Raw genomic sequence first — 22,659 nt, 5'->3', positions numbered from 1 at the left:
ATAGGGGCCTGTACAAATCGCAAAACTGGGGCGCCTTGCCGGGCTTTAGCAGTGATAGGATTTGGGCATCCATCATTGTGTCAGGCAAGCGGCCTTCTTCCAATGCGGCATAGAACACCCCTTTTAGTAAGGGCACCAGGATAGTCACAAAGGTCTTGTAGAATTCTATGGGAAGCCCGTCAGACCCCGGTGCCTTCCCCGAGAACATGAACATGATGGCTTCTATGATCTCATTGACCTCAAGGTCGTGATCTAGGAACTTACACTGCACGTCTCCCAGCCATGCCAGCGCCACATCCTCCAGATAGGTCGATAGATCTAAAGGAGCGCCCCTTTGCAATGTATTTAGCGTTTGGTAATATCTCCTAAGGATCTCCATTTGCTCAGGGAGATTACGACACATGTGTCCATGTTCGTCTTGCAATTCCGTAATGTAGGTTTGAAACCGAGGGGGTCGTATCGCGCCAGCCAGTGCTTTACCGGGTCGATGCCCCTCCCCATATACCCGGGCCATATGGTGTCTCACTCGGAATTTACATTCTCTGCTCGCTGCCTCCTCATATTCCGAGATCTTCTCCCTCAATAGAGCGCGCAGCACCCCGAGGTCCCCTCCCGTACTTATATCCTGTTCTATTGTTTTCAGTTCCTGTTCCAGCTTGTGCACTTCCTGTCTAATGTCGCGGATTATGCCTCCTCCCTTAGCGATACACCAGCCCCGTCACTTTAAATGCCTCCCAAACAGTGGTGAGACTACCTACAGAGTCAACATTCCTGTCAAAAAGGTCCCGAATATCCAGATCCATCTCTGTTTTAAACACCGTATCCTGTAAGTGTTGCGGGTTCAGTCGCCATCCCAGGTAGGGGGAAATGTCTACGGGAGGGTTAAGAGCCACAAGTACTGGGGAGTGGTCCGAGTAAGTGCGCGCCAGATGAGTGGCTGCACCCATCCAGTGCGCCATTCCCAATGTCACTAGTATATAATCTAATCTGGCCCATGTGTTATGCACTGCTGAGTGATGTGTCCCTTCCCTCCTGGAGGGGTGCAGGTGACGCCCTGTATCTAAGAAATAGTCCGTCTGTATGATGTCTCGTAGTGTGCGATGTGTAGCGGTATAATGTGCGGCCACGGCATGGGAGCGGTCGAGGTCTGGATCTACAACGGTGTTGAAATCTCCCCCCCATATGACCTGGGCAATCCCTAGAGTATTAAGTTTACCACGGAGTACCAGAAGGGGATATGTGTCATCTATGTTTGGCCCATAGTAATTTACAAACACAACTTCCTGCGAATTCAGCTTCCCCCACATTAGGCAGTATCTCCCCTCTGGGTCCAGATCTACGCCACCCTGCACAAATCGCACCCCTTTTTTGATGAGGATGGCCACTCCCCTGGAGTAGCTGGAGTAGGTGGCAAAGCAGCGGTGCGACGCCCAGCGTGAGGCAAATGCGGATGAACCGCCCCCTGGGAGGTGTGTCTCCTTAACAGGGCGATATGGATGCAATGGCAATCTAAGTACCCCAATACCTGCCGGCGCTTACGCGGTCATTCAGGCCTCTTACATTCCAGGTCAACACATTCATAGTAAGGGAAGTGTCATTACTTCTGGCCATGAGACATATCTAAGACAATTACTAAATAGCCGTAAACATTCCCCTCGTGTCCTTCACTATAGGGTGCCATAGCCCTCCCTTCCCGCCCATTCCCTCCCACACCGGCTGCCCCAACTTGCCAGGAACAAACTCCCCACCCCCCTCCCCCATTCACCCCAACAATCATCATGCAAACTTTCCAAAAGCTCCGCCTACACAGAGCAAAGAGGAAAAACGAAAAACAAAAACAAAAGAAATAGGTACGGGGTATGCCCTCAATGGGGGACCGCTAGAGGCCACCGGCTTGCACACTCCACCTCCTTATCTCACCCATCACCAGCCACCTGAGCCCAGTGGACCGGTATGACGGGACGGAGGTGAGTGCCCGGGCAGCCAGGAATAGATAGGCAACTCAAAATGTGGTTATACATCACCAATTTGCAAAGCGTCTATAGGGTCCTTAGCAGTAGAAGTGCCAGACATCTGGATTCATGCAGGTGGCCTTCATCAGCCTGGGTCGGAAAGTGGTGATTGGGATCTGGATCTTCTCTTATCCGCACCCTCTCGTGATGCCGAGCGGCGTTCCTGTTTAAGAAAGTCCTCCGCTTGTTGCGGAGTACTGAAGATGTGTGGTTTCCCGCGGCGGTGGATCCATAACTTCGCAGGAAATAGCATGGCGTACTGGATTCCTTGTGTTTGCAGTTTCTTTTTCACGGCCGCAAACTTGCGGCGGGCCTCCTGCACCTGTTGGGTGAAGTCAGGATAGAATGACAGGGTGACATTGTCGTATCTCACTTCACCTTTCTCGCGCGCCAAGCGTAATACCGTGTCTCTGTCGCGGTAGTTTAGGAACCGCATAATAACCGGGCGCGGTGGGGCTCCGGGAGGGGGGCGGGCCCCCAACGATCGATGTGCCCTCTCAATAACCATGTGGGGAGAGAAGGATTCCTTCCCGAACAGGTCAGTCAATAGGCGCTCCATGAAATCTTCCAGCCTCCCGGTGTTGGTGGTTTCCGCCAGCATGCTCACATTATTGCGTCGTGAACGGGCCTCCAACTCCTTATTTTTATCAGCTATAACTTTCAATAGCTTATCCATTTGTTGTAGATGTTGTTGCCTAGTGCCCTCACCATCCTCCAATCCCGACACCCTGTGCTTCACCTCTTTCAGTCTTTCGTCGTGCTTGTCTAACTTCGCCACTACTGCTTCTAGCCTGTTATTCATGGCTTCCATCTTTGAGTCGATTGAGGTCAGGCTTTGCTGCATCCCAACTAGTAGGGCTTTCCATCCTTCATTCCGGGTCTCAGGCGGATCTTCATCTTCACGCTCTCGGGATTGGGACCTAGGGGCTTTGCGGGCATCAAAAGTCAGCTTTGCCTGTCTGGACTCCGTTCTGCCCATAGTTACTTCGACAATGTAGCCCGAGTCACAGCCTGTAGTACGGGGCCACCGCCGAGGCCCACGAGCGTTCCAGGCGTTGGCTCCCTCTCCCTCGTGTCGCAGCAAGACGAGCAGCAGTTTCTGCAATCAGGAGTGACCCCTCCTCGTATAGTCCAGCCAATTGTCAGCACTCCCGGGTCTCAGTGAGGTAGGGGGGGGGGGGCGGCTATGTATCCCCTGGCTACTCCCGATGTAATCAACAGTAGGATTCTGGTTTCGAATTTTCAGCGGCCTTGAGGCGCTCCTCCAGTAGTGTCACAGCTCCAGTGCTTCCCTCGCCGCTGCTCAGTGCTAGATGGGGCCTCAGTTTGTAAATTCACCGAAAGTGGCGGCAGCAACCTCAACGTTCGGACCCCCACGCCTCCCGCTTACTGCTGCAATATCACGCCCACATACAGCCAGCCAGCCGCCACATTGATATGGGTGTCCCCGTCAGTGACCTCCGCGGGGCCGTTAAACGTGTCTGCGTTTCTCCTTCAGGCGCGTCCCAGGCCGGGAAAGACTGAGCCGCGTGATGGCGGCCCAAACTTTATCGCCCACCAAGCTCTGCTCCCCATGCAGTAATGTAAGCGCTAGTTGTATGGCTGTGAGCGGCTCCACCAGGCCACCCTCCCGGTGTGCACCTCCCGCCCCCTCCGCTGTTGGGCCCACTCTCCCCTGTCCGGGCCCCAGCAGTTTTATTATTTCAGAAGTGTGTTGGAAACAAATACTTTAATATGATCAAAACAAACCATTACACTAGGTGATGTAATTTCCACACATTTTCATAAGCATTATATAGTTTTATTAGTAAAACGGTATGTTTGTGCAAATGTAATGGTCATTTCAATTGAAAATGTGTTGTCTGTAATGGCAGTGCGCTACCATCCCATGCATACTCCGCTGTACGCTACTCCACTCTATTCTGCACCACTCTACACGATTGCACTCTACTTTGCCACCAATCCCATTTACACCACTTCCTGCCACTACACTCCACACCACTCCAGTCTATGCCACTGTACTCTATGCCACTTCACGCCACGCCTCTCTACTCTGACCTGTACCACTCTAATCTATGCCAATGCACTGTTCGCCACTCTACTCTACACCACTGCTCTCTTTGCCACTGCACTCTACACCACTCCAGTCTAGGCCACACCAATCTACTCTGCACAACTCCTCTCTATGCCTTAGTACTCTACGCCACTGTGCAACTCTGCACTCTAAGCCAGTATACTCTAAACCAATGCACTTTACTCTGTGCCCCTGCACTCTACGCAAATCCACTGCATGCCACTCTAATCTGCTGTGCACCTCTGCACTCTATGCCACTGCATTCTACCCCACTTCACTCTACGCCATTACACTCTATGCCTCTCTATGCAACTGCACCTTTTTACTCTTCTCTGAAACAATTTATTCTACGCCACTCTACTCCACTCTGCTCCACTCTATACTACTGCACTCTGAGTCACTCTACTTTTGACCACTGCACTCAACGCCAATACACTGTAGTCAACTGCACTCTGTGCCTCTGCACTCTACTCTACATCACTGTACTCTGTCACTGCTCTCTACGACACTCTACACCACTGCATTCATACACTCTACTCTGCACTACTCCACTCTATGCCACTGCACTCTATGCCACTGCACTCTATGCCACTGCACTCTACAACACTATACTCTGCACCACTTCATTCTACTCTGCACCACTGTAGGCCACTGCACTCTATGCCACTCGACTCTGCACTCTAAACCACTGCATTCTGTGCCACGGTACTCTACGACACTGCCCTCTACATCACTCCACTCTGGACCACTTCACTCTACTATGCACCACTCTATCTATGCCGCTGCATTGCATGTCGCTAAATTCAATGCCACTGCACTCTGCTACTATACTGTTCAACACTCCACGCCAATACACTCTACACCAGCCCACTCTACGCCATGCCACTCTACGCGACTCCACACTATTCCACTCCAATACACAACACTCTCTGCCACTCCAATCTACAGCACTCTACTCCCCTCTTCGCCATTCCATTCTACAACACTCCACACGACTCTCCTTTATGCCACTAACTTTTAGACATGCTGAACAGCAGCCACGCTGGTGTAGAACATGGCTAAAACATGGCTAAAACACATTGGCCACGCCAATAGCTCTTGCTTAGGTGAGACATATTGCCTTTACCAATGCTTGTTTAAACCCCTAATACACAAATGATGTGTAGGGTTTTGTTGGGACACAATGTTGGTGGAGTTCCCTTCGTGGAACTCGGGGAGAACGGTGGAAAGAGGGGGTTCCTTGGACTGGCAGCTACGGCTGGTGGGATTTCAAAAATGTGTGTGGGGAAAGGAATTTGTTTTAAGAACTGACCATAAACCCTATTAGATCTATTCATCACCAAGGAAGGGGGAAGAGGGACCCCACAAAACGCCAAGTGGCAGTATAGACTGCAGGGTTATCAATATAGGTTGTAATATGTGCCCGGTGCCAAACATTTTGTTGCTGATTTCCTTTCAAGGTTGTCCTTAGAGGACAATGATGTAGTTCAAGAGGATATTGATGACTTGGAGATTATGTGTATGGTAAGTTCAATTAGTGATACCACTAAAGGAGTGCTATCTGAACAAGAATGGTTAGATGCAGCATCGAATGATTGAACCCTTCAAGAGGTGGTGAAGTGTGTAGTGAATGGTTGGAGAATCCTAGGTATACTCTTGAAGCATTGGTCCCTTTCAGGAGAGTAGAAGAAGAATTATCCATTGTGGGGGACATTCTGTGTAGGAGTGGGCAGTTGGTTGTCCCACAGTGTCTTCGGTAGAAAGTGCTGGTCCTGGCCCATTAATGTCATCCTGGGATCCGAGCCATAAAAAGAAGGATAAGGGAGGATTTCTGGTAGCCTGGCGTTGATAGGACAATTGAACACTATGTGAGGAATTGTTGTATGTGTGTCCTCAGTGACAAGTCGCAAGTTACTTGCCCGTCACCTGTAAATGCTATTATGGTTAAGAACAAGCCATCGAGTAAGGTGGCGTTCGATGTGGCTGGTCCTTTTGGTGTTGGAGGCAGTACACCCAAGTATGCGTTGGTCATTATAGACTATATGTCTAAGTGACCCGAGGTGAAATTTGTAGACAGCATGATATAGGACACCATCATTAAGTTTTTCAAGGAAGTTTTTCTAGGGAGGAATTTCCTGAAGAGTTGGTAACTGACAATGGAACCCAGTTAACATCTAGAGAAATGAATAGTTTTCTTGTTGATTCTGGTGTAAAGCACATTTTAACTTCCCTTTATCATCCCCGCAGCAATGGTCTTGTGGAGAGGGTTAATCGTTGCATGAAAGATCAATTGTGGCTCGCACCCATTAATGGGTTGAGTGAGAACTACTTCTCACATAAGCACAGGGATGTCTCCTTTTGCTTTGCTGAGGGGTTGAGTTGCGGAGACAAAGCTCAATAAGGAGTGGATGGAAAGGTACACTGGATGCGTCAAAAATGGCCATAGTAGCGGATGTGAGGTCAGCTGTGTAGGAGAGGTATGGTTCCATGAATGAACATCATTGTGCCCCAACTGGGTTAGAATTAAGAGACCGGGTTTTATTCGTAAGGGTTGGTCACGTTTTTCTGCACCTGTTCGTGTGAAGGAGGAAAGGGAACATGTTGTGGTTTTAGAAAATGGTAAGACATAAAACAAGTGTATTATTTGTGTTGTACACAGATCAAAAGCTGAGTATGTAGGGAGCAAGATGGGAGTGCATGTTGGTTCCTCTCCATTCAAGAGTGACTGTACCCAGTCCAATTGTTGTGCTGCAGGCAGAGTATCTGGCAGAGTTATGGCACATCCTTCAAGATCTATCCCGTCCAGGAGTAGTGCTGTTTTGAGGGCATCTGACAAGGGGGGGTTCCTCCTTTGAGGGCATCTGTCAGAGCAACGGTACGCCCCACAAAGTTTTGCAATTATGACACTTGTCTGGGCCGGTAAACAGCCTAGGGTTGCATATGATGTCCTAACTCTCCCCATGTCAGCCGGAGGGATGGGCGCCCCCGATTTTAAAATATATGCCCTGTGCGCTCAGGCTAGTTTCTTTTTGGACTCATCCCACCCCTTACAAAAGGGGATGATGGACAGGGTCAAGACTGATTTGCATATAGCTGAGTTCAAACTGGAAAGGCATGGTGAGCAAAAAAACGATGGATTTAGGCCCAGATCTCTGTACTGGGTTGAATGTATGACATTGTTCTGCATTCTGTCCATCACCTGTTGTTTTGCATTTGTCACCCCGAGTGGGACGGGTATGCTCAGACGTGAGTCCCGTGCTCTCCATGCCACTGGAATCAAGCTATTCAGGCTGAAGAGGGCTGAAAGCCCGAAACCGGTCCTTGGATGCTTGTTTCCAGTCCAGAGAGGACCTGGCTTAGCAGTTCGGGCTGGACTGTTCCCATGGGGCACAGGGTCAAGACTGATTTGCATATAGCTGGGTTCAAACTGGAAAGGCATGGTGAGCAAAAAAACGATGGATTTAGGCCCAGATCTCTGTACTGGGTTGAATGTATGACATTGTTCTGCATTCTGTCCATCACCTGTTGTTTTGCATTTGTCACCCCGAGTGGGACGGGTATGCTCAGACGTGAGTCCCGTGCTCTCCATGCCACTGGAATCAAGCTATTCAGGCTGAAGAGGGCTGAAAGCCCGAAACCGGTCCTTGGATGCTTGTTTCCAGTCCAGAGAGGACCTGGCTTAGCAGTTCGGGCTGGACTGTTCCCATGGGGCACAGGGTCAAGACTGATTTGCATATAGCTGGGTTCAAACTGGAAAGGCATGGTGAGCAAAAAAACGATGGATTTAGGCCCAGATCTCTGTACTGGGTTGAATGTATGACATTGTTCTGCATTCTGTCCATCACCTGTTGTTTTGCATTTGTCACCCCGAGTGGGACGGGTATGCTCAGACGTGAGTCCTGTGCTCTCCATGCCACTGGAATCAAGCTATTCAGGCTGAAGAGGGCTGAAAGCCCGAAACCGGTCCTTGGATGCTTGTTTCCAGTCCAGAGAGGACCTGGCTTAGCAGTTCGGGCTGGACTGTTCCCATGGGGCACAGGGTCAAGACTGATTTGCATATAGCTGGGTTCAAACTGGAAAGGCATGGTGAGCAAAAAAACGATGGATTTAGGCCCAGATCTCTGTACTGGGTTGAATGTATGACATTGTTCTGCATTCTGTCCATCACCTGTTGTTTTGCATTTGTCACCCCGAGTGGGACGGGTATGCTCAGACGTGAGTCCCGTGCTCTCCATGCCACTGGAATCAAGCTATTCAGGCTGAAGAGGGCTGAAAGCCCGAAACCGGTCCTTGGATGCTTGTTTCCAGTCCAGAGAGGACCTGGCTTAGCAGTTCGGGCTGGACTGTTCCCATGGGGCACAGGGTCAAGACTGATTTGCATATAGCTGGGTTCAAACTGGAAAGGCATGGTGAGCAAAAAAACGATGGATTTAGGCCCAGATCTCTGTACTGGGTTGAATGTATGACATTGTTCTGTATTCTGTCCATCACCTGTTGTTTTGCATTTGTCACCTCGAGTGGGACGGGTATGCTCAGACGTGAGTCCCGTGCTCTCCATGCCACTGGAATCAAGCTATTCAGGCTGAAGAGGGCTGAAAGCCCGAAACCGGTCCTTGGATGCTTGTTTCCAGTCCAGAGAGGACCTGGCTTAGCAGTTCGGGCTGGACTGTTCCCATGGGGCACAGGGTCAAGACTGATTTGCATATAGCTGGGTTCAAACTGGAAAGGCATGGTGAGCAAAAAAACGATGGATTTAGGCCCAGATCTCTGTACTGGGTTGAATGTATGACATTGTTCTGCATTCTGTCCATCACCTGTTGTTTTGCATTTGTCACCCCGAGTGGGACGGGTATGCTCAGACGTGAGTCCCGTGCTCTCCATGCCACTGGAATCAAGCTATTCAGGCTGAAGAGGGCTGAAAGCCCGAAACCGGTCCTTGGATGCTTGTTTCCAGTCCAGAGAGGACCTGGCTTAGCAGTTCGGGCTGGACTGTTCCCATGGGGCACAGGGTCAAGACTGATTTGCATGTAGCTGGGTTCAAACTGGAAAGGCATGGTGAGCAAAAAAACGATGGATTTAGGCCCAGATCTCTGTACTGGGTTGAATGTATGACATTGTTCTGTATTCTGTCCATCACCTGTTGTTTTGCATTTGTCACCTCGAGTGGGACGGGTATGCTCAGACGTGAGTCCCGTGCTCTCCATGCCACTGGAATCAAGCTATTCAGGCTGAAGAGGGCTGAAAGCCCGAAACCGGTCCTTGGATGCTTGTTTCCAGTCCAGAGAGGACCTGGCTTAGCAGTTCGGGCTGGACTGTTCCCATGGGGCACAGGGTCAAGACTGATTTGCATATAGCTGGGTTCAAACTGGAAAGGCATGGTGAGCAAAAAAACGATGGATTTAGGCCCAGATTTCTGTACTGGGTTGAAAGTATGACATTGTTCTGCATTCTGTCCATCACCTGTTGTTTTGCACTCATCCCACCCCTTACCAACCTCACCTTGCTATTGAGATGGACATAGCGTCTCCCTGGCCTCTATCCACGCCACTGTTTGCGCCCGCTGGCGGAAGTGGACACAGTCGTAACTCTGCTCTGGGCCTGGTCCGGCCTTCGCTCGTTATCCAATCTCCCATTACTCTCTGCCAACGCGGTCCCAATTATAAATCATCCTGACTTCCCTCCGCTCCAACCTTCCAGCATGGCTAAGCATGCGACGCGTCTCGGTCTGCGGACAGTGGCGGACCTCTACCCCGGGAACACTTTTTATTCTCTTCCTGATTCCTCGGGTCAGCTGGACACGCTTCTGTACTATCAACTACCCGCCATATGCCGAAAGTTGCATTCCACATTTCCTCAGCCCCCGCCTACCATGCCGGCTCTCGACTATGTGTATACATCCCAGTCCCCTCATAAACTAGTCACCAAACTATATGGTTTTACTCTTGCGTCCGCCTCAGTCTGTGCTGACCGCGCACAGGAGGCTTGGGGCGCAAATCTAGGTATAGACATTGTGAATGTGGACTGGCTATATTGCTGTAACCAGACGAAGAGGCTGTCACCAAATTATCGGCTCTGCCTAATACATTTTAAACTCCTACACAGACTGTACCCCACCCCCGCTTAGCTTCATAAACTTGGGCTCATTCCAACTGACGCCTGCATGCGTTGCGTCGCTCCTGCCGCTGACTTCGCACATTTGGCTTGGTTGTGCCCTAAGGTCTCCGACTTCTGGCAAGAGGTGTGTTCAGCTGTGTCCGATATTACTCGTGCTACGGTGCACCCGGTCCCCTCTCTGTGCCTGCTTGGCTTTCTTAAATTCTGTCCGGATGCCTCTTGATGCCTGATTTCAATGTTGCTGGTCCTGGCCAGGCAAAGGGTGGCAATGTGTTGGGGTCGCAGGCCCGCTCCGAAGATTGAAAGTTGGTTGGAGGATGCTTCCCGTTGTCAGACTCTGCTGTCAGAGTTCTGGGACTTACTGCCCGCCAAGTCCCGACCAGTCGATATTTGGGGCCCCCTGATCACCTACCTTCACTCCCGTGCCCCTTCCAGCGGCGCAGCCTCTTTCGCGATCCCCGCCGGCTCTGCACTCGTGGCGGCTGCTGGTGCTAGCCTGTGACGGTCTCCCCTCTTCCCTGTGGCTTCCCTGGCCCGCTGCCCTCCCCTCTGCAACTGTAACCTGTGACTATGTATCTCTGGTGGCGTGGGTCTTCCATGTAAAGATGCTGCGACTTAAGCCTTGCCATGTTTTTGTGATTGATACGGGGCGCTGTCACCTGGATGTTAAACTGCTTGACTTGAGCTCTACTGTATTAACCCGAGTTGCTGGATGGCACAGTGTATTGTGTATGACTTTTTGTTCCTCAATAAAGGTTTTGAAAAAAAAAAAGTTTTGCGATTCTGAAATGTCGATCTGTTTCATTGTACTCTTTTTGCCGTTGTTTTACATGAATATGTCCACTGTTTAGTTCCTTTTGTTTCTTTTTGTTCACTTAGTTAATTGTACATGTTTTGTCATTCTGTTTGTAGGAAGGGGGGTGTGTTGGGACAGAATGTTGGTGGAGTACTCTCTGAAAGAACGGTGGGGAGCGGGGGTTCGGTGGACTGGTGGTTACAGCCGCTGGGAGCAAGGAATAAAGAAGTCTGACCTTACCTACATCTTGGCTCCTCTTTAGTTTTGAATTTTTCATGCTGTAGTCTTATTGGTTAACCCCTTCGCTGCAGCGGCTATTCCGCCGCAGCGCTAAGGGGGAGGCGGGGCCGCGCGGCGATCCCGTACTTGTGACGGAACCGCTCCGTCACGGCCCTCGGGTGAGCTGTGCTTGTGACGGAACGGTTCCGTCACGGCCCCGCCCGCTCTTTAGAGCGTCAGCGCAGGCACGGAATACGCGCCGCGAGCGGGCCGTGGCGGAACCGTTCCGTCACCAGCACAGCCCACCCAAGGCTCGTGACGGAACAGTTCCGTCACGAGCATGGGAGGGGTAAAAGGGGTTTGTTGAATTATTTGAGGCACCCAACATGTGAGTCATTTGATTTGGCAACACTGATGAAGGTAGGTTGAACGTTGGTGGACTCAATGCCAGTATGAGTGAACTTTTGACTTAGAACTTGGCACTTGGCTATTTTTGGAATTCCGCACTTCAAGGATAATTTTGAAATACATGTTAAAAACTTTTAATCCTGCATACTCCATATTAGTTCCATGCAAACTTAGATGGACTATTGGTAGATAATGAACCTAGGTTGCAATACATAGGGTTAATTATGTAGTGTCATCTTTGGAGAAAAGTTGGCTTGGCTGTTAGCGTGGCTTCTGGGAATTTACAATTGTGCAGCCTCTGTGTTTGCTGCATAATTATGGATTTTCCGCATTGCAACCTAATCCATCATCTATGGCATAAACTGCAGATTTTATGAAAAAAAACAATTGTCCATAGGTCAAACGGTTGTTAAACTAGTACTGATGCCGTCAAATCTTTGCCCAGACAGTGTAGCACTTTTTAAAGGTTATAAAAGAATGAAGTAATACCACAAAATGGGTTGAATTATTGCACATAATTTTCCTTTTCTCGGTGTCTAATTTAATTTACAGTGCTGCATAATGTTCTCCTCTCCTTCCCTATTATCCCAGTGGCCCTGGCGATTATCTGTGAGGTTAAGGCATTCACACAGACTACATCAGACCCTTACTGCTAGTAATATTTAATGTCCTGTGGCTTGATGTGGTAATATATTTTAGATGACTAACCTGTTGGGGGTTATACTGATTTAACTAGAATTTCAGTTAAGTAAATTGTTTTTTTGAGGACTCAGATTCTTAGAAAACATAAATAAATGAGAGAGATGTTGTTTTTAAGTTTAGGTGTACAAAACCATAGCAATTGTTTCTGAAAGGTGGTAATGTATTGAGATATGCTTCTAAAAGAAAAATGTAATTCCATTTGGGTGTTTTAATCAGTGTTCCTTCTTCGTGTGGTCACTCATAATTATGAATGTATTAAATGTCATATCACAGACTGGAAGCCGGCTGTAGAAAAAGACAAGTTTGCTGATGCAGTTATAATAGCTACACCAGACAGACTTCATAAGGTAATGCAAATTTAAGTCTTATCTTATAAAAATATCTGTTTAATGTCTAGAAAATGTTCTATTCAGTCCCTTAATTTTGGGTTCCATTTTTAACTTGTGTTCTCTAAGGCTGGGCTGAGGTGGCTGTCCTCCCTGTGCAGCTGTGCTGCTTCCCATGGTTACCTCTGGTTCCACTTGCTCCATTCCTGCATCGCTAGCTGTAGGCTAAGGAGCCTGTAAGAGTTCATGCAGTCAGAACATGGGGAGGTCTGCTGGCTCCATCTCTTGTGGCAGGTTCCTGAGCTGTGCATGCAGTGGCAGCTGGCATGATTTACGGGAGGCGGGGTGGTGCGGTTGTTCGGGGAGGGAGGGTTTCGGGAAACGGTGCGCAATGTAAAAAAAATAATAATAATAAAATAAACACCTGCCGCGCGCCGGGTCCCGGGTCTCTGCTCCTACTCTCCTCCTCAGGAAGCACAGCCAGGCTCCCTTGACCAATCACATTGCTGCAATACAGCGTTGTGATTGTCAGCACCTAGGCTCCCCTGACCAATCACAACCCTGCAATGCTCAAACATGGAACGGGGGCCTGGGCGTTTTCTACATACATGCTGTAATGCAGCCTGCATGGATAACAGGGAAGTGCACATGACTGGTTTGTGCGGCCCGAGAGGGCGGACCAAACAGACATTGTGCTCTTAGGAGTGTGCAAACCACTCCTGCCCTGCTCCGAGAGCAAAACAGCCCCACCCACCCGCATGCCCGCAAAGCTGTGAACAGGAAGCCTAAAATGATAACGCAAACAGTGTTATTATCATTTTATGTTTCTACAGTGGGGCAACACTCCTCCGCCATAGCAGAGGAACCGCCCCTGTGTGCATGTAGTAGCCCTGCCCACATTCCGTGGCCACTGCTCCCTGAGGTGAAGACTTTCTTGTCACTATTGCTACTACTGCGTTTTCCTAAAACCCATTGAACATTACCCACATCGGTTGCAACATCCAAATGTGGTACCAAAAGATACATAAAGCTTGGGCATACCCACAATACCCTAAAGCACACACATTTCAGCAAAGTCCTGCCTCCCTTATGTTTTTTTTTACTCTATGCATCCTCTGTGTATTTTACAGTGAATGTGCGAGTGGCTTGAAAATGTATATCTAGCTGGTCACCTGTGTTTATGCACACATATTTCACAGGCTCCTTCCTGCTGTTTTGTACTGTGCCCAAGTGTAGCAGTCATTTGGTATAAAAGATGTTCAATTGGGCCATTGTCCAGATTGGGGAAAGAGTCCACTATAAGCACGTAAGAAATGCAAGGTCAGTGGTGCACAGTGTCTTACTGGCACACAATTTGATTGTTTTGGGTCACCTTTCCTCCGTAATAGTAACCTCAACCCTATCTGATTTTGTTCAGACTGCCCCATATGTTAAATGGTAGAGGCGGCAGCTTTCCCAAATTGGGGTTCGTCCCCTTCAGCACTGCCAGTATCCCACTCACTTGGGGATACTCCTTATTCGAGTACATCAAATTTTCATCAAACTCGAATTGCAAAGATTTTATTTTTTGTTCTTCATTGGTGGTATTCAGTGTTCATCATCCCACCTAATTTGAAGTTATGATACTTTGTATGATAAATCAACAATGAAAGTGCTGTTCTACATCATCCCATCCCAATGCATTTCGGGCCTTTGAAGCTCTTCGTCAGGGGATAGCAATTATGCCGTTCGGCTTGGAAAAATCACATCTGAGGAATGCGCTCAGACACGTTGTTTTCGAGCGGAACATCATAATTGCTGTCCCCTCCAACAGTATCCCAGCTAATGAGAGTAACAATACTTAAGCATTCTGGCCCTTAGTAGCTCAGCAAATAATGTCTTCAATCTCCCAGATTTGTTTAAGGTTATTTTTATTGAGGGGTTTTGTAGGAGAGTAGGGTCTGCTTTCGTATGTTCACCCCATTTTTTTGCTTTTTGCTTCACTGGTTTTCGACTTACTGTGGCTGTGGGCCTGCTAATCAGACCCACAGCCCTGCTGTTCTCTCTCTAAATTCACAACCATGTACTTTAGGTACATCACCAATTGGGATTGGGTCACCTTATGAGCCCCTGTACAGTGTACTATAGGTACCCAGGGCATAGGTGCATCCAAGGCCTACCAGGGGCTGCAGCATATCTTTTGCCACCCCTGGCTGGCCATCCAAACTGACACAACTGGCTGATCACTCAGCTGGCGCAAGGTCGTGTAATCACCCCTTGCTTAGATATAGTATGCCTATGTCTAACCTTATATCTGGACACATATACACCTATAAGTCACTCCTATGGCAGGCCTTAACAATCCTGGAGGCAGAGTGCTTGGTTTTATGTGAGATGGTGCTCTAGCATGAGCGGAGCCTGTCTGCAGCTTTCGGAACCATGTCCTTATAGCTGTTCCAGGATATTGCCATACCATATTCTCTTAAGTGCATTATGAACCTCGCGGTTAAATGCTATCTTTGGTTTGGCTTTATCAAAACATGTCGTGTAAGGTGTCATACGCTTTGGAATACTACCCCCTCGCCAATTCTGGCGACAGGGGTATCATTCCACCCTTATAGAGGGAGAAGACATGTTACTTTCCTTAATCCCAGTTAAAGTTAACCAGAGCCTCAGCATCACAAAATGGATGCTGCTGCCACAGACGCAAGTCTGGCCTCCTACTGCTGGACGAAACGCCGGCAGGGGAAGCCTGGACAATAGGTTTCCTGTTACAGGGAGGTGCTAGCACCACCCCAGACAGGAGATAGTGGATTGGGGCAGGGAGGGCTGAATGAAACTAGACACTGCCTGGTGCACACAAGGTGTCCCATGCGTAGGCCAGTTCAAACCGGTGCTGGGACACTCCAGCCCCAGCTCGGCGCGAAACTGGACAAAGGGAAAGGGGTGTAATCACCCCCTTCCTGGGTCCCACCCATAGGAGGGACCTAGCAGGTAATCCAGCCCCTTGATTTGGAATAAAAGTAGGAGCTGTGTCCTTAGACTTAAGATAATCCTGACTGAAACTCTGATACGAAACTCTGGACCCTTGGGCATCCTACTCGACGTAGAAGACTGAAGAATCTCCCTTGTGGTCAAGGAGTGACCACCCTGTGCAAGCAGGCACCATCAAGCGCTCAACAGTTTGCTTTATCGTTGCTCCCGCTGGAGCTCGAACGACAGAGCCTGACAAGAACCGGACTTCCAGACATCCAACAACCTGATCCACAGCCACAGCAGGCGACGAGAGACGTGGTACCGGCCATCTTGGTAAGCCAGCGAAGAGCTTTCTGTGCAGCTCCTGAGGCACCATCGAAGCTGTGCATTGGGGACTGAGAAGCCCCAGCCCCGAGTATCCTTTGCAACGAAGATCACCTCACCACACTCACCTAGTGCTGCGTGGGGCCCTTTTGCATTTTCCTGATCGACGCGTCTGTCTGGTCACTTGCCCGTTGGCTAGTGGCCTCTGTGACGACGAACCTTTGATTTTCCAATGCTGGTCTGGTTGCTACAGACTGGCCCTTGCTCCCCTGAAAAGGAGCAGCCCATCAGACCTTGCAGGTCTGATCCAGAAGCCATCTTCGATTCCTGCGTGGGTTGCATTTGCCAAGGCCTGTTGACTCCGAATCGAGAACTGACACCGCCGACAGCGAGAGCCTTCCGTGGGACAGTCCATGTTCAGCACCTGGTCGTCGTCAACACCTCCTGGTCCACGTGGCAGCGGAGACAAGCTTCACGACATCACCTGATCGCAACCCGACATCGCCTGGTTCCTTCCTGGTCACTTGCTAGTGACCCAGACTCTGTCCCCTCTGCTTTCAGGTACTCTACATCTTCGATCCACCCTTGGATCCAACCGGACTCTTCTCTCTGGTCGCCTGCAGCATCTTTTCTCCAAGGCTCCATAGAACTCCACGACGAAACCCGACACACTTTGACATCAATGCACCCGCTTCCTGTGGGTGAGGTAACGCGAGTACTGCGGTGCTCCTGTAGAGATTTACACTCCTAGTGTCCTAGTTTTAAGTGGTTAAGTTCTAGTCCAGTCGGAAGACTTCCAAATCTGCAACTTTCTAACTTTATGCACCCATTGACTTCTATAGGTGCACGCGTGTGCATTTAGACACTGCACCCGCATCCTGTGGGCCTCCTGCTCCCTAACTGCTGTTATTCCAGTGTAGCCCCAGCGATTTCCAAGGCCCTAGGCCTTACCATTGTTCGTGACATGGTTCTTATACCACTATTTTAGTATATGGTTTTACAGGCCACCAGGGCCTATCCATATTTGTGCAACTTTTGTATGTTATATTAAGTTACTTGTTATACGCTTGTGCTCCTGTGCTCATAAAGAGTTAAGGGGATTTATTTAGAAATAAATACATATATATTTTGAATATATAACCTGTGTGGTGTCCTTTCATTTGGTATTTAAAGGTTTGCATATGGTAAAACAGCTGGCTTCACATGCCCTCTTGAGTTTAGCCTAAGACTGCTTTTGTCCATGCTACCACTAGGATAGCTGGTCTATAAGGTTGACTTTACAACCATCACCATAAGGGTTGTTTGGACTGGTGCAAGGTGCTCACTAGAATAGTGAACATCAGATACCAGGCCAACTTCTCACAGGTTTGTCTCAAACTTTTACAATAAACCAAAACGAACGGTGTGAGTAGATCAGTATTCCGCAAACCTGACATTGCATTTTAACTGTAATAACTTTGGAAGCATTGCTTCGCACTGACCCGGGGAGAAAGTCTGTTCCCGATCCACGTCTTGGATTAATGTCATTTCCCCAGTCTAAACCTAAAGAACCTACTGAAAGCGCAAGGACCCTTTCAGCATTATACATCATTGAAGTATTCAAAACTTGAGATGCTTTGAGAAAATTCTTAATTTTTTAAAATCTTGTTTTGAATAGTAAAAGAGATACTATTTTCATATCTCATTGCAGAGTTTTGTTTTCAGGTGTTTCCACGTATGCGCAACTGCTTTACGCATTGCCTCTTATGTTAAACCTGACAGCTCTGTGCCAAGCTACCAAAGGGTGCGCCTGATTTAAGTGCGTGACTGACTTACCCTGACTAGAATTACGGTCCCTACTTGGACAGGGTGCATACTTTTGCCGACTAGAGACTCGATTTCTAACAGGCCGCCATATAGTATGCAATTAGTTCCAGGACCCTAAAACCACCCTCCTCCTACGTGCATGTTAAAAGATGCATTTTCACTCAGGGCAATGCGGACATCTTATGCGGTGGTATGCTGCTTCCCTGAGACAACATACTGCAATCACATTGGCACCACTTCGATTTCACTGGGAGGGAGATTTGACCTACCCACTCATGGATTCCAAAAGGGCCTCAGTGCTGGAAAGCCCTGTGAATATCGCCAGGAATTTGCGTCTACCACAAATACAGTATTACATTACACAGAGAGCATATCTCACACCCGCTAAAATGAACCAATACTTTGGCAATGTAGACTCCGCTTGTCCCCGTTGCCGCCTTACTGATGCAGATCTGCTGCACATGTTGTGGGAGTGCCCCAGCTTACATTCATACTGGAGGGAAGTAGCAGACACCCTTTCCCAATGCACAAATCGCACCCTTCCATTTGAATGGAAGACCTATATCCTACATGTTTACCGTAGAAGCTAAAAACATGAAGTGATTTCTAGTTTCGTGGATCTGGGATTCGCTGTAGCTAAGAGACTGATCACCAGGAGATGGAAGGCTCCTGAGCCCCCTCACATATTAGCATGGAGGCGCTCCTTGCCGACAAGGGCTAAAGCAGAGAGTGTTGTACTATGTCGAGAGGACACCCTGGGTATCAGCAGGACTCCACTTGCCACAAGGTGGGATGCAGTGTTGGCTGAGCTACAAAACATTCACAATGCCGACATAGAGGCTCCGCCCTCAACTAACAACACTGCCTAGGAGCACACACTGGAGGGGGACGACAGATGCTGAAAGGGACGTGGATCTGGGATAATGGGCAGCAGACACGATCGCGCAATACCCAGTGCTACCCCTTAGGCACACACCAGACTCCCCCTTATACATGACAGCAAAAGGGGCACATTGGGTAGGGGGCCAGGGAGAGCTCCAGCTTTATCACACAATTACCTATTATGTTTTAAGTTGCCAGGGTTTCATTATTACCCGCCTCCCCAGTTCATAGACCACTACATAGCAGGAGATTACAGTGCTGACATCCATTACTTATGTAGGCACTGCAGATCTATAACTGGCACCAGTGATTGATGTGCAAGGCACATGTGCACACAGCAGTAACGTATGTAAGAAGAATGTGTATCCCATGGCATAATTTGCTGTGGGAGCCGCTGGCTAGGTTGGTCTGAAAGACCCCCAGTGGGTGCACCATGGACTTCAGTATTTTAATTTGTAGCCCTGACTATTCTCCAGATGGTCATAAGTCTGGGGACTGCCTCTGTAGGATTGCTTAGGCACAGTAAAGCGTCATATGCATATGGGGAGACTAAATTCTTTTAGCCGTGTATTTCTATGGCCCAGTCCAACAGTACTGCCCTAAAGTTGCATGCCGGTGGTTCCACCGCCAGAGCGAATAGTATTGGGAAGAGGAGCACCCCTGTTTTTGCCATGCTGTAGCTCTCATTATTCCAATATCAAGCCACTTGTTTTAACTAGGCTTTATGTACAGGAGTTGGACTATTTGTATACATTGTGGTTCGAAGTTGCTGTGATAATCCCAGGATAACGAATCAAATGCTTTTTCCGGGTTTAGGGACCCTAGAGTAAGGGGCTGCTGACTACCTCTCCCATCACATGGCATGGCCTTCTCATGTTGAGGGCCGTATGCCTGCCGAGTATAAAATCACATTGGTCTGTGAGTACCAGGCAGGCAACCACCTTCACAATCTGGACCAAGTAATGTGCCTAGTATTTTCTTATCCACGTTCAACCCGGACAAGAGGTAGTATGCTTTAAAACCAGTCGGCTCTTTGCCAGGCTTCCGTAACACCTCTATCATGGTCATAATCTGCAGCAGAATTTTCACCTACAGTGCTTCTTGATAGACTACATGAAGTTCAATTACAACTGTGTCATAGGTTTAATACCATTCCACTCGGAGACCATTCGTCCCCGGTGTCTTAGAGGTATTTAACGTTTTTTAATTGCAGGTGTGATTTCACTTGGGTTTACTGGTACTTCCAGCTGCTCCCACTGTACCTGTGTGAGCCCCCTCAATCTCTGAGTTGCAGGAATGGGGTACAGCTCCCCCTCCCCTCTTGCAACAATCCTGACATACAGCCAATTAAAGTAATCCAGGCCTCGAAAAATCATAAAAACCTTACCAGACCTGCAGCTCTAGTGACTTGAATAATCTACTCAACCTAACTGTGATGTTCTTGACCCGTACGAATGTGTCTCTGTTCATGTTTCAAAACTCACTTTTAATAAATGTATTAGTAAAGCATGTTTTTGTAGCGCACTGTCATTACAAAAAGCACATTTTCCATTGAAATTGCCACAAACTTTCCCATTACCATGCAGTTTTACTGAATCAACTATACGTATAGACAATAATCTGTAGAAAATGTGTTTTCAGCAAAAATTTTAAACATTTGCACATCACCAAGTAAAGTGGTACGATTTGTTTTCATCCTATTAAAAAGTTGTTTCATCACAGAATTACAAAAAAGCGCTTTCATATCTACTAAAATACATTTTGAAATGTTTGAACAGTCCATTTACAAGCTATTTCAATACTGTGTCAATCCTATCATACCCTGTACAGTACCGTTGCAGTCACCCACCCACCCTCAACTCCTCCCTTCTCTGCCCCACTCCCTCTGATTTCACCTCACAATTGATTCTTTAACTACATTTGTAGCTTCCCGGCCATGCCACATCAGCCCCTTCTGGCGTTCCTCCTGCCTGACCTCTGGTGTTAGCTTTCATTTGGCACTACCACATATCACACTTCTCCTCCTCCTCCTGGTATTACCCTGGGAGTCCTCCCGTTAGTCCCAATCCTCCATCCACCACGATGATCTGCTTTATCTCGCGCTGTCCCACTTCCCTACCCTTATCCCGAGTTCAGTGTTTTAGAGGCATCCATACATGCCTCTGATCCGACGGTACAACATACTCCTTCCAACCTTCGGCCCAGACCGTGCAAGTTACTTCTCTAGCAGCCATCCTGCGATCCACAGCCGAGTTACCCCTGGATTGACAAGTTCACGTTGCTTTTGTCATGTCATAAGGTATTGGTGCAATGCTCCCATGAAAAAGGAATTTGAAAAAACACTTGCTACGTATTAGGAAAAAAAACTGACTTCCTACAGCCTTTCATTTCACACTCTTTGTGCCTCATGATTGTCGGACAGTTCACTTTACAAAATCCTCTAACTTTGCTGCTTATTTTGTCCCTGAGGTTGTGTTCAATTTTCTTTCTCTGACTGCAAATTGTAAAACATAAGCTGACATTTGACCTGTGTCTGAATGCAGGGCAAATATGACAAGATAAAAACAAGATTTAAAGGCATCTTTATTGTTCATTCACTTTCTAAGAGAACAGAAGACCTGTTATTTATCAGCTGGCCAGAACGGGTCAGAAGGTCCTAAAAATCGAACTTATGTATCTGGAGATAGCTTTGGCTACATCTGCATTCAGGGCATACTGCCTCAATAATGTGAGCGCCCTTCAATTTGTCTGACTGTGTAATATAAAATCTCTGCCCTCCGCATCCTCATGTGTTTGTTCCACTTCATGTAGTACCCTGGGTGTGATCCGAAGTCAACCCCCTCGATCAGACGTTATAACCCGCATGATAAAATATACCCCTCTATTTGCCTTGTATATTTGGCATCTCACTAGAAATCAGATGTGTCTCCTACAGGCAAAATCTCCCAAATTTAAATGAAAAACAACAGAAAGTTAAATTCTGATAGATGGAGAGGTTGATGGCATAAATTCACCAGAGAACACATATTAAATATCGACTCTTTATATCAATGATATTTTAGATATTTTTCACGTATTAAGATGAAGAAAAATGCTGGGACCTTCTGGAATGTTTAACTTCTTCCAAAAGCAAATTCCTTGATGGTGCACCATTATACTGACTTCTTCGTCCTATCTGTGCAATCGGAAAATATTTTCAATATTGGGGATTCTGAGAGATGTGAAGTGCAAATGAGGGGGAATCTGGAAAGGAGCATAACTGCTCCAGGTGGGTGCAGTTGAAGTAGACCCTGGAAGGAGAAAGATGTGTGTCCTCTCTTCTGTCATAAATAAAGGCTACTTTATACACTGAACTGAAAAAACCCTACAAATTAGAAGATATTCTCAGATTACACAGATAGGCCACCCTTCGAGGTAGGCTGGTGTTCTGGAAGTTATTTCAGCTTTTCTGGAAGGTGTGGATGGAGTAGTTTCAGGTGCTGCCTACAATTCAAGGTGATTACTGACCAGGAGTGGGCATTGTTTGCTAGTGTTGTGAAATAGATTATTTGGGGTAGAACTATACAAGCAGTAAATGGAATGTTCTATATTGCTATTTTGTGAATATGTGGGCTACGGCTGAATCATATTTTATGGGCCAAATTGGCAATGCTGTTGCTGAAACAAGGCTTAATAACCTGATCTGGAGCCTTCCTTCACACAATTGGATTAGAGAACAGATCCCCAGGGGCAGCAGGCCACAGCCACAGTTTCACTCTTTCTCACGTGTCCGCGTGAACTCACTTCATAAATGCTCTCATGTGTATGAACAACACTGTAGCCATGGAGCAAACCCTTACAGCCGGTGTCTCCAACCGTTTCTGTAATACAAACTACTTATATCATCCCGATCTACCAATAATATTAGTGTTGTAATTGTGACCACATCAAAATAGATTCCATTAATGGCCACCATACCCAAGATTACTAGCACTGGTCACCTTAGCGCATCACCAAAGCTGAGATGCCTCTGATATCAAGGAAATAACATAAGTAATAGGT

The 22,659-nt window shown here is 47.9% G+C and overlaps 1 protein-coding gene across 7 annotated transcripts in view; it reads left to right on the top strand.

Annotated features, from left to right (window-relative positions):
• Window positions 1–22,659, top strand: part of LOC144754696 (putative oxidoreductase YteT) — a 1,220,731-nt gene that overhangs the window by 502,253 nt on the left and 695,819 nt on the right. For all 7 annotated transcript variants that reach the window (XM_078642823.1, XM_078642828.1, XM_078642827.1 and 4 more), the window contains one exon: window positions 12,599–12,672. In XM_078642823.1, coding sequence (XP_078498949.1) covers window positions 12,599–12,672 — 74 coding nt within the window. The remainder of the gene's footprint in view (window positions 1–12,598; window positions 12,673–22,659) is intronic.

This window comes from Lissotriton helveticus, chromosome 5_1 (assembly GCF_964261635.1).
Source record: "Lissotriton helveticus chromosome 5_1, aLisHel1.1, whole genome shotgun sequence".
NCBI lineage: Eukaryota > Metazoa > Chordata > Amphibia > Caudata > Salamandridae > Lissotriton > Lissotriton helveticus.
This window is presented reverse-complemented; position numbering and strand designations above follow the sequence as displayed.